The following is a 14,149-nucleotide window of genomic DNA, read 5'->3' as shown; positions in this document are numbered from 1 at the left end:
ACCAATACAAAAGAAGGGCACTTTTACGTGTCATGTCCTGAAAGTGTAAGTTTATTGATCTGTGTGAGCTAGACAGTCACAAGCACCTAGCTGCTATAGCCATTAGTCAAAATGCTTACAAATGTGCATATGCCACAGGAATGAGCATCATTGGAAAGTTAAAGAATATATTTGCTCATTGGGGAATTCCAGAGAAACTAGTTACAGACAATGGTCTACAATTTACAGATACAAATTTCATGAAAAAATACAGTTCCCTTCCTATTACTATTAGCTCTCATTACCCTTAAGAGAATGGAAAAGCTGAAAGAGTTAGATAGTTAAAGAAATTTTGTCAGGGAAAGGCATTCTTAGCTTAATTAATTTACAGAGCAATGCTGAATGCAACGACTAAATTCAATTCAGCTCTATTGACACTCAATAGACAAAAATTGTATATAGGTCCCACCTTGAAGAATTTGCATCCTACATGGTGAAAGTTTAAAACGTGCTGATACGAGAACAATAAGAAAATATAAAAGTAATCTTGACAAGCACAATTCTATGAGAACTTTTCCAAAACTTCAACCAGGAGATGCAGTAAAAGTCAAACTGTATGGATAAAAAGGCTGGACAACTTCTGCAGAGATGAAAGAGAAGAAAGTTTCACCAAGATCTTATTTGGTACTAACAAAGAGTATGTTATGCAGCAAGTACATGTTGCTCTGTGCTGTATAGGAGGCCAGATAGAGCACCATCCCAGGTAAACAAAGCCGGAACCTGAGTTGTCTAGAAGATTGTCCTTTTGTATCAGTAATATATAGTTTTATTTAATAAATGACTCCCTTCAAGAACTTTGATTCAATGATTTCATGTAGCATGACAATTATATGAAAGTTCACTGAGAAATTTTACTATTGCTCACACTGTGTTCTTCCACTTGAACATGAGCTTGGAAATATTCTAACAGATTGTAATTAGAATTTATCTAGAAATGGTATGGTAAAAATTGAAAGGTTAGAAAACAAGGGTTAAATATCTCTGCTAATACCAATAAGTATTACAATTTCATATACATTATGGCTTTTCAATAGTTTGTCCTTATTTAATTGAGAGAAAATTCTGTTTTCATTTATATTATTAGTTTATTAACTAAAAATTGTGAGATGCTGTATACAATTAACAAATATCAATGTTTGTGTTCCATCAATATTAACAAAAGATGATCTTGCACATAGGACTGGCAGACAGTCTATTCCTATAAAATTATTAAAGAACATATTACTAGTCAACAACTAAAAACCAACTTCATTTTATTTAGAAGTGTTATCAGAATATTTTATCTAAAATAACCAAACTTCTTTAATCAAATACACTTTTATTTAAAGCAGAGTATAGCTAGCATGTAATATACTTAATTATTATAGGACTTGACCTGCAATCCTTACTCACAGCAGTAGACCACAAGTCCTAATTCCTACAAAAACTTCCCTTACTGCTTAATTTTTTTTTCATATTTTAACATCTTTATATATTTCTCCATCAGTTGATTGTGTCTGTTCATCTCTCTGTAGAATCACTTTAATATCCTACACACAAGAATATTGAAAACAAAGTTAAAAGGACATGTCAGATAACTTTTAGGTCACAATTAAAACTGTCAAAACTATTAATGAGCAGAGATGTAGGTGTATAACTTGTATTTTAATTGGGATTTATTCATGTAAGTCACTCTTTCCATATATCAGATAAGATACTCAACATATTCTATTTAAGAAAACACTGGCACTGTCCCTGAGCTCAATAGAAGGCTCAATGGAATATTTTGTAAAGAAAATTACAGCTTTTTATATCATTTGTATAAGGCCAATATCACAGTTCCATACTACTGTAACATGATATTATCAGACCAAACAATTACAGGTTAACTTGTCATGAATTAAAGAATAATGGTCTACTATAGGCATTAAATATTTGTATTACAGAATAAACCAATCACTTCTTTTCCATTATGGAATTGTTATATGTATTGTTCCAAAGAAATCAGTATATGGTGTGGTGCTTCAAGCATGTGATGGGGATGTCAAGGATGGATTTTAAGTAACCAAATCCAGGAAATTCAGTGTTAAGGCTTAAATCTACCTTCTTATCTAGGCATTGGAGGGTTCTTGAATCAGTGTGTGTTTTGCACTACAAATGCTACAATACCTAGAGAAGAGCTAAGGAAATGGTGGCTGACTCAGAACCTTTCCTTTTGCTGGTTCAGTTTTGACAGTTAATCTTTGTGAAAAGACTCTTTCTTCCTTATTCTATGTAATATGTAAATAAAACAATAAAAGAAAGTACCATGTTGATGCCACTGATATATGTCCCATTACATATTTGATACAATGGTATGAATTTGCATGGTAGATTTTTTATCTATCTATCTATCTACTCTAGAGTACTCTCCATGGCAGTATCTAGGTGCTTCCCTGATAAGTTAGGTCTGCATGGTGGCTTCATGAATCTTTTCCAAGAGAGGAGGCTCTACTTGGCATATGAACATATGTGGTTTTTGTTGCTGTTTTTGTTTTTCCACTCCTCTCTCTCTCTCTCTCTTCCTGTCCCTCCCCCATTAACTAGACTATAAACTCTTCAGGAGAGGAACTCTCTTTCTCTTACTGTGTTTGCAGAGGCCCTAGCTCTTCTGAATCTTGCTCCTGATTGGAACATCTTAGTGCTACAATTTACAAATAACACAGTAATAAATAATATGTCAGAGAGTAGGATTTTCCTTCCACCCTAAAAATGGTAATTTTCAGTTTAGCCTGACCTCCTCTAGAAGTTCACTCCACAGTCAAACTTCTTTGACTATGAGTGATTTGTTCCCAAAGCTCAGCAGTGCCGGCAGTGCATCCTATAGGTATAAATATGCAGAGGCCAGCTTGAACAAGAATGAAAGTTCTTCAGGACAAATTCTGCCTCACTTACTGTTTAATGCCTGTATCTTCAAGATTACATTTTCAGTGACACCTATGCAACCCTATTGCCTTCAATGGATTTACACAGGTATAGCTAATTGGAATTTAAATTGAACAAAGCACTTAAGCATGTATTTAACTTTAATGGAGTAAAGAGCAAAGAGCGTTAAAAACTTATTTTGACATTAAACTCAGCAAGTGTAACTCAGAGCACACAGAGCAAACCTGTTGAGTAAGAAGTTGCCTTTTTTAGTAATTCAATTTACAGAGTGAAGCAGAGCGTCAAAGAAATGGAGGTGAAGATAAGGAAAATGAGAAACTGCAACAACATTTGGAGCAATATGTGTTTACATCGAGACAGCATGCATTTACATTTTTGTGCAGTTTTTGGTATTGATAATACATTAACTTATTGGTTTCCAGCTTTTTGTGTCAAGTGATCTCACACAAACTACTCCTCGCCCCCTCCCCCATTTTGATAATACTACCAATTGTGTAAAGAAGACGAACGATTAAATTAAAGACACAGTGTACTGTATTTTCAGTAAAAACATGAACAGCAATCTATTAGCCTTCTAGTGTTTGATATTAAAATGTTGGCGATTAAATTTTGTCTTAAGCAGAAAACATACTATTTTTTCCAGGTTGTAGGCTAAATCCCCAGGTTTTATAAAATAAACCAGATTAAGTTCAAATACTTTTTTCTCAGCTAATATATTCTGTCCAAATTTTTAAAGTCCAGCTTTTTCTCTTTTTTTCAACCATAAAATTACCTATAATTGTTGATATTCCACTAGAGAAAAAGCAATAAAGCATTTCACTGGCCTTTTGTTTTACAAGTTTGTGATAACACTTTAGGATTAGCTGGAAGAGTGGTTCAGTTTAAAACAGCCCTTTTTCAGTACAATGAGTCAGAAACAGACATTTCAGTTCCGGTTATACAGAAATAAAATGTTAGCAAATGGAAGCTTCAGCAAGTTCATTATCAGTACTTATCACTACCACATGAGGTAAATGCTGATACCAGTTAATTGTAATGCTTCTGACACACCAGAATGTGTGTTTTATTACTAAAAATATAGTTGTGAAAAATCAGTAAAACTGCAAGAAGTTACTATTTATTATCATGGAAAAAGAGCACCTCTGACATGCTGTGTGGGCAGGAAGCAGAAATTCTACATACAAGATATACTATACAAATATATTTTAAACATTACTCTAAAAATGAGCAAGGATTCATATGATCCATGATCTGATGCAGCGAGGAAAATGACAGCTTAGCATTTAAGAAAACAGCACATGTACAAAGGAAACCAGCTTCAGTGTATGTAACCAACAATTACAAAAGAAACCAAAGCTCTCAATGACCTCAAATATACTGCAGAGGTAACTGCTTCTGCTCTTGATCAATAGCTCCAATAGACAGAAATGTGCTTTTCTTCAGTTTCATGCAAGAATAATGTCTCTTGTTATCTGAACCAATAATTATCATTATTATTAGCAACTGAAGAAAAATATTATTTTTTGACGTATGTATACATTTCTTATGTCCTCCTTGACGGAACACATGATGGAGTACATTTGAAAATGTACTTAAAGTCCCTTTTAGGAGTTGAGTTAAATTTTCCGCCCTTTGTGCACCCACACATCACACTACATAGAAAATGTTTCTCAAGTTTTAGAAGTATCATGAGCACGGGCTAAGAGCAGACAGTGATTCATCAATACTCCTCCTGCCCTGAGTATTAAATACCTTATTTACTGTGCACGGGAGGCCCCTACTTGTAGTCCTTACTAAGTAGGGACTATAGGAATTGTCCTTATAAATCGAAGCAGCGTATTTCTTCATTGTCAAACGTTGTATCAAGTGTTGAATCCATATTGAGACAAATGTATGTTTAAAAAACTGCTGCTCATGTAAATTTTACAAATGTTACATGAAATAGTCTATGTAAACTCTTTGGGGCAGGGACTATCATTCCCTGTACGTTAGTACAATGCCTACCACAATGGTACTCTGAATTGAACAAGGCCTCTAGGTGCTACTAATATGTAGATGGTTAATAATAATATTAAGTTACAATTACTTTAGGAGGAGCAGCCTGGAAGGAGGGGCCTAAATAGTTACATTTATTTATAATATAAATTTATATAAAATTTTATACATGTATAACACACACACACATATATATAAAAATACTATATACATGTATTTGAAATCTATTCTTTGATATGCTAAACTAAGAGATTTGGAACAAAAAGGAACTTAAATAATCTTTATGCATAAATAACATAATGGCGTCAAATGCTTTAGAAAAACTGAGAGGCGAGGTGGGTGAGGTAATATCTTTTATTGAACCAAGTTCTGTTGGTGAGAAAGAGAAGCTTGCACAGAAGAAGAGCTCCAATAAAAGATTTTACCTCACCCACCTTGTCTCTCTAATATCCTGGGACTGACACGGCTACAACAACACAGCATACATTAAAAAAACTGTACATTTTATTTTGAATGAGAGACAAAAAAAAAAGATAATGGCAAACTGGGGAAAAAAGATACCAATCATCAAACTGTGCCCATTGCTCTCATTAACTAAGATCAAAGTATTCCACTGGAAATAAACACTAACGAGGTATTAGTAGATGTTAAATATCTATTGCAGACTATTTTTGTAATTTTATTACAATGAAAAGAGTATTATTAAAAATGTATTCAGTAGAATTTGATGACAGTTCTGAACTTAAATAAATGCTTACACACACACACACACACTGTGCGTTCTGGTGACAGGTGTAGACTGACAACCCTAAAGAATAAAGTTGTCTGATAAACCAAAAAATGGATAGGTCATGACAGAGAGCTTGCTCCACAGTTCTAATCTGGACAGAAAAGGCCAGAGGTACAAGGGTAATAAAATCTTTGTGTCTAAATCAGTCCTTGGTCTTTGTGCTGAGGCTAACAAAGAGGGTACCAAACAGAGGTGGTGATTTATGATATGGTTACTGGTCCACAAGGAATTGGACTAAGCCAACAAACTCACTTCAAATAGGTCAGCAAACATCCTATCAGAGGATAATTATTTTTTATCAAGATGCTATTGGTTTGATTTGAACTGGTGACCCAGAAGTGAAGGGCTTTCTAATTCATAACCAGTTTCCTAAGCCAGCCAGTGCTGCAGCACATATATTTTAAAATCCTGAATTTTATAATTAAAAGCAAATATTTCATCTATATCTACCTAAATATTTTTCTGCAACTAGTGTTTATGACAGCAGAAGTAGCAACATTTTAACCTTAGAAACCACACCCTAGCTTTGCTATACTTATCTTGCAAAAGATCTCAAAATAGCAGCACTGCGGTTGAACTTCATTTTTTATAAAGATTTTTATATTTACTTGAGGATATATGGAAAAATCTTTTATGTTAAAACGACTGTATTCTTAATTTTGCTTCCTTGGAAAAGGGAAGTTTACCTACCTATGAAATGTAGTTCTTTGAAGAGGTTGTCTGAATGGAACTACATTTCTGAGAGTGCATGTGTTTTGGACACTATGGTCAGAATTCTATGGAAAGGATATAGTGGCCACAAGGATCACGAGTATGCTCCTTCATGAATACGCACAATTAAAGCAAAGTTGTACAAAGAGCTATGGCCTTAGTTTTTTTCCCACTTGATCAGAATTTTAAAGAAAGATTCCAAAGAATTGGAGATTGTGGAACCATGCCTGTAAGTACTGTTACTGGATGTAACTTCACTTTCTTCTTCAGTACTGAGTACAGATCACCATGTCTGTTGAGATTAATTAGCAATAAAAACCCTTGAAAGAGAAAAGACTGAGGGTAATAGTTAAATAAAGATTTCAGGTCTGCATGATCAAGTCAAGTCAAGCTGCCAAGTCAAGATATGTACATATCAGATCTAACTGCCAGATCAAGAGATAAATGTAGTACTTGAGCTCCAGACTGCCTTATGTATTTTCAGTAATAAAAGTATTCCTGAGACATGCTGCAGAAGTAATTTTGGTCTAGAGACTATGTTTTACGACCCTCAGGTACTGTGCAAGTTTGCATACACAGTTTGATCTTCTTAGGCAAACTTTGGAGATTGTGCCACTTCTGAACTTAACCTGTAAGCTGCAAACAATGTAGGCGATTTATATATGTTTAGTACTATCAAGATAGCTGCTAAGAAATGGTAACGTATTTAAAAATCTGAGTGCTAAGCTATGTAACAGCTTCTCCTGGAAGTGATTGAGGTTTAGGTTAGACTAGTGGGAGGTTAGCAGTTTAGTTAAGATGGAAGAAACAGTGTTGGTTAGCAATTTATTGTGCCCTTGGTAACTATAGTCCTAGCTTCCTATGCTCCTCTTTGCACAGATGGTCCAACAGTGGGAGAAGTTTGTCCCACAAACAGAAATAATATTTCATCAGAAATGTCTAATCATTTGCAATGCACAATTATCCATCACTAGCAATTTTTAAATCAAGATTGGATTGTTTTTATAAGATATGCTCTAGTTCAAAAGGAATTATTTTGGGGGAGTTCTATGGGCTCTGTTATATAGGAGATGAGATTAGATGGTCACAATGGTCACTTCTCGCCGTGGAATCTATGGATCGTAGACTTGCTGATGATTTGCTGCTTTGCGCATCAATAGACTTTGCCTACTTCTCCTTTGGCATTGATCTGAAAGTTCTCCCTGGTTTGGTTCTTTTGTTGGCAGTTCAGACTACTAGTGATCTAGAAGCAGGATGCCAATAAACAGAAGAAGAGGTCTGTGTAGCTCGAAAGCTTGTCTCTTTCACCAGCAGAAGTTGGTCCAATAAAAGATATTGCCTCACCCACCTTGTCTCTCTAATATCCTGGGACCAACATGGCTACAACAACATTGCAAACAATGAAAAAACTTACATTTATTTTGGGATACTTTTGGGATACTATTTATTCCTCCTTTTTGATACAGCTGGCATATATGCAGGTGTGAGCCTCAGGTCTTAAGATGGTCCCCAGGAGACCTTTGTTTATTGCAAATGTTACTATGCCTTTCTAGTTGAACTGTAACATATTGAGTGATCAGCTAATCTCACCTTGACCCACCAAAAATTCCATATTCAGAGCTTCCACATAATATCCACACAGGTCTTTAAAGTTCTAGAAATCATCAGATGGTGTAGTAAAGAAGCTTCTACATTTGCATTCAGGGAGAAAGACTCTGATTGGTCTTCTTGGGATCCTGATCATCTCCATTTACATCTGAAGAACCAGAATGCTTATCGATGTACTACGGACTGTAAATACACTCAAAGTTTTCTCAGGAGGGAAAGAAGTTGGAGGTGGCTTCTCAGAAATCTTCACAGGGAGAAGATTGGAAAACTCCTTGGAAAACTGACTCTCAGTGGTTCTCACAACAAATTTTTTGGTTGCCTCAGAGTGCGACTACCAACTCCTGCTGGTGGCCACTTTGACAATTTTTCCTAAAATACTTAATTAGATTTAGGAAAAACAAATAAATATCCACATATACATGTCCAAATTGTAATTTATTTATGTGGGTTTTGTTTTTTCAGACTCAATAATAAAAATAATGTAAATTGTCTCTATTCTTTACTGGATCTAAACAGAACAGAAGCACAAATAAGGTGCTTTACACGTTCTTGTCTTTTTTGTTGTTGTTTTTGTTGTTTATTTGGTTGCTTTTTATTTTTAAACTTGCTAGCTAGTCAGTCTGCTGCTCTGAAAAGTGATACTTGTATGTTAATATCACTTTTCACAGCCTCCCAGCTAACTACTAAGTCTGTTGTGAAAAGTGATATTAACAAACATACAAATATAACTTTTCACAGCAGATTTACTCAGCCCTGGTAAGGCCAGGGCCAAATTAAGCCCTGGATGGGGAGGTGGGTAGGGAGGCATCAGGGGCCAGTGGCAATGGGGGGATGGACTGGAGGACAGCGGAGGCAGCAGGTGCCAGAGGCAAAGGCAGGGGGGTGATCTTGGGGCCAGAGCCACCACCATGGAGCCAGAGCTGGGGTTGGGGCGGGGGCAGGGGCCGGGCCCAAGCCAGGGGGCTGAGCCTGAAGTCCCATGGCCAGGGCCTGAGCCTAGCAGCCAGATCCTGAAGCCCCATGGCCAGATCCCAGGGCCTGAGCCTGAAGGCCTGGGGCCAGAGCCTGCCACTGCATGGCTGAAGCCCAGGGCTGGAGAAAGCAGTGGGGGCCAGATGTGATGGGGGAGTGGTGGTGAGCCTGGGGCAGGGTCCAACCCCTGTTGGCTGCCCTGGGGTGGGGGCCGTTGCTTCCCCGGCACCGCCCAATCAGTACCCAGGAGGCTGTGGCCACAAGAAAAGCCCCTGGTGGTCATATGCGGCTATGATGGTCATATCCGGCTATGATGGTCATATCTGAGAAACACTGTCCTAGAAGGTGGAGCCTATAAACTCTAATATGGCTGAAGAACACAGGTGAGTAATCTCACCTTTCAATAACCTAGTTTACCATCAGAAATGTGAGACAGACACCAAACCCTAAGTTTAAATGAGGAAGGCTAGTCCTTTGCACTGGGGAGGGTCTCAGATATGAGAATCCCCAGGTGAGTCTCACACTCCATTGTATCAGGCAGAGGCTGATCCGGAGAACTCTCAAATCTAAACCACCAGTTCTGAAGAAGCATGCCAAACTGTAGACCCTTGTGGAGTAATGGACAAAGGAAAATGGAAAAAAAATAATTCCTTCCCATAAATCAGCCACAGTCCAAAGGATGAATAGCATCTTCCAGTGAAACAGACACAAAGCCTAGAGCCAATGCACTTATTTAGCACCAACAGCGAAGGCTGTAGCAAATCCACCCCGGGCTGAAATCTTGTAGGGCCATATTTTCATGTACTCTAAGGCCACTTTACAGCAGTCTGGCAGTGAAAAGTGGCTGGAGTGTCAATAGGAATCTGGCCTAAACTGTCCAAAGTTGGAGTAAAGTGACAGGAGGTCTTTTTGAACTAAAATATAATTATAAGAAAATGTTTTACTCATATAAGCACCATGGAGCCAACAAATTCCCTCTAATCAGTTAACTGGACCTACAGAATTGCTTATTTCAGGTTTTTGATCCTTGGGAACTACAAAATAGTTATAACAGGCCAAATTCTTTTTAAAATGGGAGGACATGGGCATTTAAGGAATATCAAAAATATGTTTATTTTAATTGGAAACTTCTAATGAAATAAGATTGCCAACCCTTTTACTTTTTTCTGTTCTGGAGAGCACTTGGAAACTTACTGAGTGGCATCACTGCCAACACATTGACCATCATCATCAACGCTACTTGTTGGGATGTGGGGTTTTATTATCACACCGTTGGGTCTTTTCCCTCAGCATGAAGAATAGTTTTACTGAACAAGATAAAGAGAAGGCAACTGATCAGCTCCTAAGATGTGAATCAAAGGTTCCTTGTTCCCTTTCCTAATGTGCTGATTTTAACTAGTTTTTTTCTTGTTCGTTTGGATAATGTGGATTCAGGTAAAGCATTCTGGTAGCTTTATGTACAACAATGAGATATCTGACACAGCTGTTTGTTTTGTGTTGCCTTACTCAAGACAGTGGCTAAATGCCACAATATTGCCCACTATTTAAACCTTAACAGTACAGTAGCAATGTTTTTTGTATTTACATACATGTTTTTATTTTTTAAATACTTTTTTTATGTTATTTTTAAGGTTTCATTCATATGGCGTCCTATATGAAATAGAAGTGGGTAGATTATCTCATCCTTAATGACTTATGGCCAGAACATGACATTAAGACACTAACTATGTAGGAGGCAGAACCAAGTCACTCTACCCAAGGAGGAGCTCAGAAAGACTGTACCTTAGCAGGCATAGTCCCTCCATTAGATCTCAAGCATACAGGAGGAATGTGCGTGTTGCACCATCCCTTTAGCTGGCCTTGCCAGCTCTACCTGGCCAACTCTAGGATCTAGTCTCTTCCCTGCCCACTTTTGTGTGACTTGTGCCCATGGGGGTGATCATCTCTCCTCTGAGTGCATGTATGTCCCTTGTGCATGAGGAAAGGTAAGGCTCCTTGCACCTTCTCCCACACCATGCACCCATGCAATGGCCACACGCAATCTGGATTGAGCAATCTGCAATGCCCATAAAGAGTCTACACTTGTGAATTTGAAGTATTTCTTATCATTAAATTTAAATTTCTAGAATAGTACACATTCGAGATTTCTGTACAATTACTAAGTAGACCCTCCCAGAAAAGAAATACTTACAGGAAGTTTGTACCCCTGGTAGTTGTTAATCAAGTCCTGAATGAAAGGATGCTTCAAAAGAATGGTAATTGGAATGGGTTTCAGATCCTCAGAGCCCAGTTCCTTGTATATTTTTCTGAAATGCTTCAAGAAAAAAAAATCTTGCTTCATTTATTAGAAAAACTGAAAAAGAATCACTTCATAAAACAAATATTACATTGTGTATTTCTATAAGACATTCTTGCTGAGGGGTTAAAACATTACTTTAAAAATATGCTGTTAACATAATTTACAATGATGTGTTTAATCTAAATGTTGTCCTTATATTGCAACAGATAGAACTTTCTTTAGTTTAACCAACCAACCTTATTATTACTGCCTGCCTTCTGCCGATCACTGAATCTATGGTTGTCACCAGTTTTACTTCCTTCATGATGGAACACTCTTTGTAGAGTTGCCATAGAAATTCTTCCCTCATCTGTGCAGTACAAGATTTTTTCTTTTTCCACCAAAGGTTCCTCCTTTATCAGCATATCAGTGTGGGAAAAAGACTGGGAAAGAAAGCATTTATATATTATGATTCAGTGGTAAGCGGTCTAGCATTAGTTATACATTTCAGTTTGACATTTATTAAGAATCATTGAGGATGTACTTCCAAATATCCATTATTATGATAGAAATCACCATATACAAACAAAATCAGTAACTGGAGTATAGAGCTTTTGAGAGTAATGGGTACCCACCACTCCTGTTGACATCAGTGGAAGTTGTGAATACTCAGCCAGGGTCAGGTCCAAAGTCCTGTTATATTGATACCATTCAGAACACTGAAGGAAGTAGCTGCTTTCAAAATAGTCTTAACTTCCTCAAGTGTATATATATATAGATGTAAACTGCTATTTGCTTTATTGTATTTTTAATATTGTGTTCTTCATATTAATCACTAATTTACATTAGGGACTGCTAGACCAATACAAATGACAGAATTCTGTAAATTAGACTATAGGGGAAGCCCTCTCCAGGCACTGGGGATGTTCACATGGTGAAGATAAGAAGGGATTCTTCTGCTCCAGGCCATGGAGCCACTACATGGAGGTTACATTAAACAAATGGTTGCAGTAGCCTTGCCAGGCCTCTGCAAGGAAATGGGGAAGGAGAAAGAGTTTAGGAGGAAAGATCAGAATTTTTGTTTTTTGACAGGTTTAGTATAAAGGAATGGTGAGACATCCATGAGGCAGTATCTGATACAGGAAAAGAGGAGAGCCCGGATAAAGAGGGAAGGCCAGAAGTAGAGATTTGTGATCACAAATGTGATTGATGCTTTAGCTACCTCTAGATTAGACTGCCCAATACACTCTACCTAGGGCTAACCATTAAGGCTACAAAGAAATTCCAACTAATTCAACATTCAGCCCATTTTCTGATTAAGAGAGATTCCTGAGAGTATATCACATTAGTGGTCTGGGCCCTGTACTGGCTCCCTCTCCAATATAGGAGGCTCAGGGTCTGTTTATCTTTGCCCTGAACAGCTTAGAGCCCACCTATCTTTCTCTCTACCTCCAATCAGCAAGGGTTTTGTTACTAATAGAACCCTAAAACTCTTGGGACTTAGTTGCTGAGTGTTTTCAGTGAAAGATCTTCCGCTGTGGAATTCATTACCATACAAAATCAAAATGGCAATCATTAGAATGTGATGCAAGATGCAACTGATTGTTCAAGCCTTCCATCAGTAGCAACGTTTGCACTATAGCACAGCAATATCTCCTTGGAGTATGTAACTGTTGACTGTAAGTCCTTAAAATGCCAGCATAAAATAAATGAGCTGAGAGTATGTTCTGTTTGAATACATGAGACACACTTGGAGAAAAGATGCTTCCCTTAAATTTACTATATATGGCAACTAGATATTGTGGAGATTTGCATGTTTGAAACGGCTAGCAGAATAGAGTGTGTTTCTGATTTCTTTATCCGAGTAAACTATTTTTCAAATCTCTTATCTTTCTTGCCTTTTAACTGGTGTCACAATTTAAATTTTTAGTTTTAATTTTACTTTTTTTAGTGGAAAGGGGGAAACAAATAAGTGAAAAAATTAGCTAATTAGAGTCTAACGATTGACATAATCCTTTATCAAATAAACACATGTATCCATGTTTCAATACAAAGATAATTTACTTGATAGACTAAAAAAAGTATTTATTGGGTACGTACATATTCCAGCTCATGTGTTTAAATCATAACTTCGACTAACTTCTCTTTATAAATGATTTCCAAATTAGACACAGATGCTAAAGCAATATCATTTATAATTGCTGTTATTTTTTAAAAAGTTATAAAACCAAGGACTTCAAAATTATTTTATAAGCCTTTTTACTTCACAGAGTTTGACTAACTTAAATGTATCCTTCTACACCAGAACTATAGCTCACAATATATTTTTTATTCAATGCCCATTGGTGGTTGTTGAACATTTTGGGTGACATTTCAGACCCACAGAAGTCAGTGGCAAAACTCTTCCTAACTTCAGTGGAATAGGATTTCAGCCATTCACTCTTTTATATATTTAACACTGCTAATAAACTGTAGATGTATGCAAAGAAGAACGTAAGACGAAGGGATATTCTGAAAGAATGTTTTTCCAGCACTATAATTCTTTGAACGCTAACTCATAAAATAAAGCTGTTATAAAGTGAAACTGATTAAAACCTGATGTTATCTAAAAGAAAAATATCTGTCTAGATACCTCTGTGCTCCCCTGCTATACTAATGAAGCACCTCACAAACAATAATGTAGTGCCTCACAAACAGAATGTATCCCGCAACATCCCTACCTATGAACATACACAATAACAAAGGAAAAGGGGGAAGGAAAATGCTAATTAGAATTCTGGCAAGCCAGACTTCAGGCTTTCCTCTGCTTGATACCAAGAAGAAGAAGGTACTGAGGCAATAGAAAGTTCCCC

General features: G+C 36.9%; 1 protein-coding gene across 1 annotated transcript; it reads right to left on the bottom strand.

Annotated features, from left to right (window-relative positions):
• Window positions 1–1,221: 1,221 nt before the first annotated feature.
• LOC311520531 (sperm flagellar protein 2-like) lies at window positions 1,222–12,045 on the bottom strand. The gene is made up of 4 exons (XM_084628062.1): window positions 11,933–12,045; window positions 11,555–11,740; window positions 11,211–11,333; window positions 1,222–1,568 (listed from the first exon to the last, which is right to left on the bottom strand). The coding sequence occupies exons 1-4, from the start codon at window positions 11,945–11,947 to the stop codon at window positions 1,491–1,493; spliced, it is 402 nt and encodes a 133-aa protein (XP_084484188.1). The 5' UTR covers window positions 11,948–12,045; the 3' UTR covers window positions 1,222–1,490.
• Between the last annotated feature and the right edge of the window lie 2,104 nt (window positions 12,046–14,149).

Source organism: Lepidochelys olivacea, assembly GCF_965140295.1.
Source record: "Lepidochelys olivacea isolate rLepOli2 genome assembly, chromosome: 5".
In the NCBI taxonomy this organism is placed as follows: Eukaryota; Metazoa; Chordata; order Testudines; family Cheloniidae; genus Lepidochelys; species Lepidochelys olivacea.
The sequence above is the reverse complement of the archived record's forward strand: the minus strand, read 5'-3'. Positions and strand labels throughout refer to the sequence as shown.

Excerpts from the sequence above, each read along its gene's own strand:
- LOC311520531 (XM_084628062.1), bottom strand. Across the intron at positions 11,334-11,554 it reads AGGCAGGCAGTAATAATAAG|CATTTCAGAAAAATATACAA; the intron begins GTTGGTTGGTTA and ends TTTTTCTTGAAG. Across the intron at positions 1,569-11,210 it reads ACCAGGGGTACAAACTTCCT|GATATTAAAGTGATTCTACA; the intron begins GTAAGTATTTCT and ends TCTTGTGTGTAG.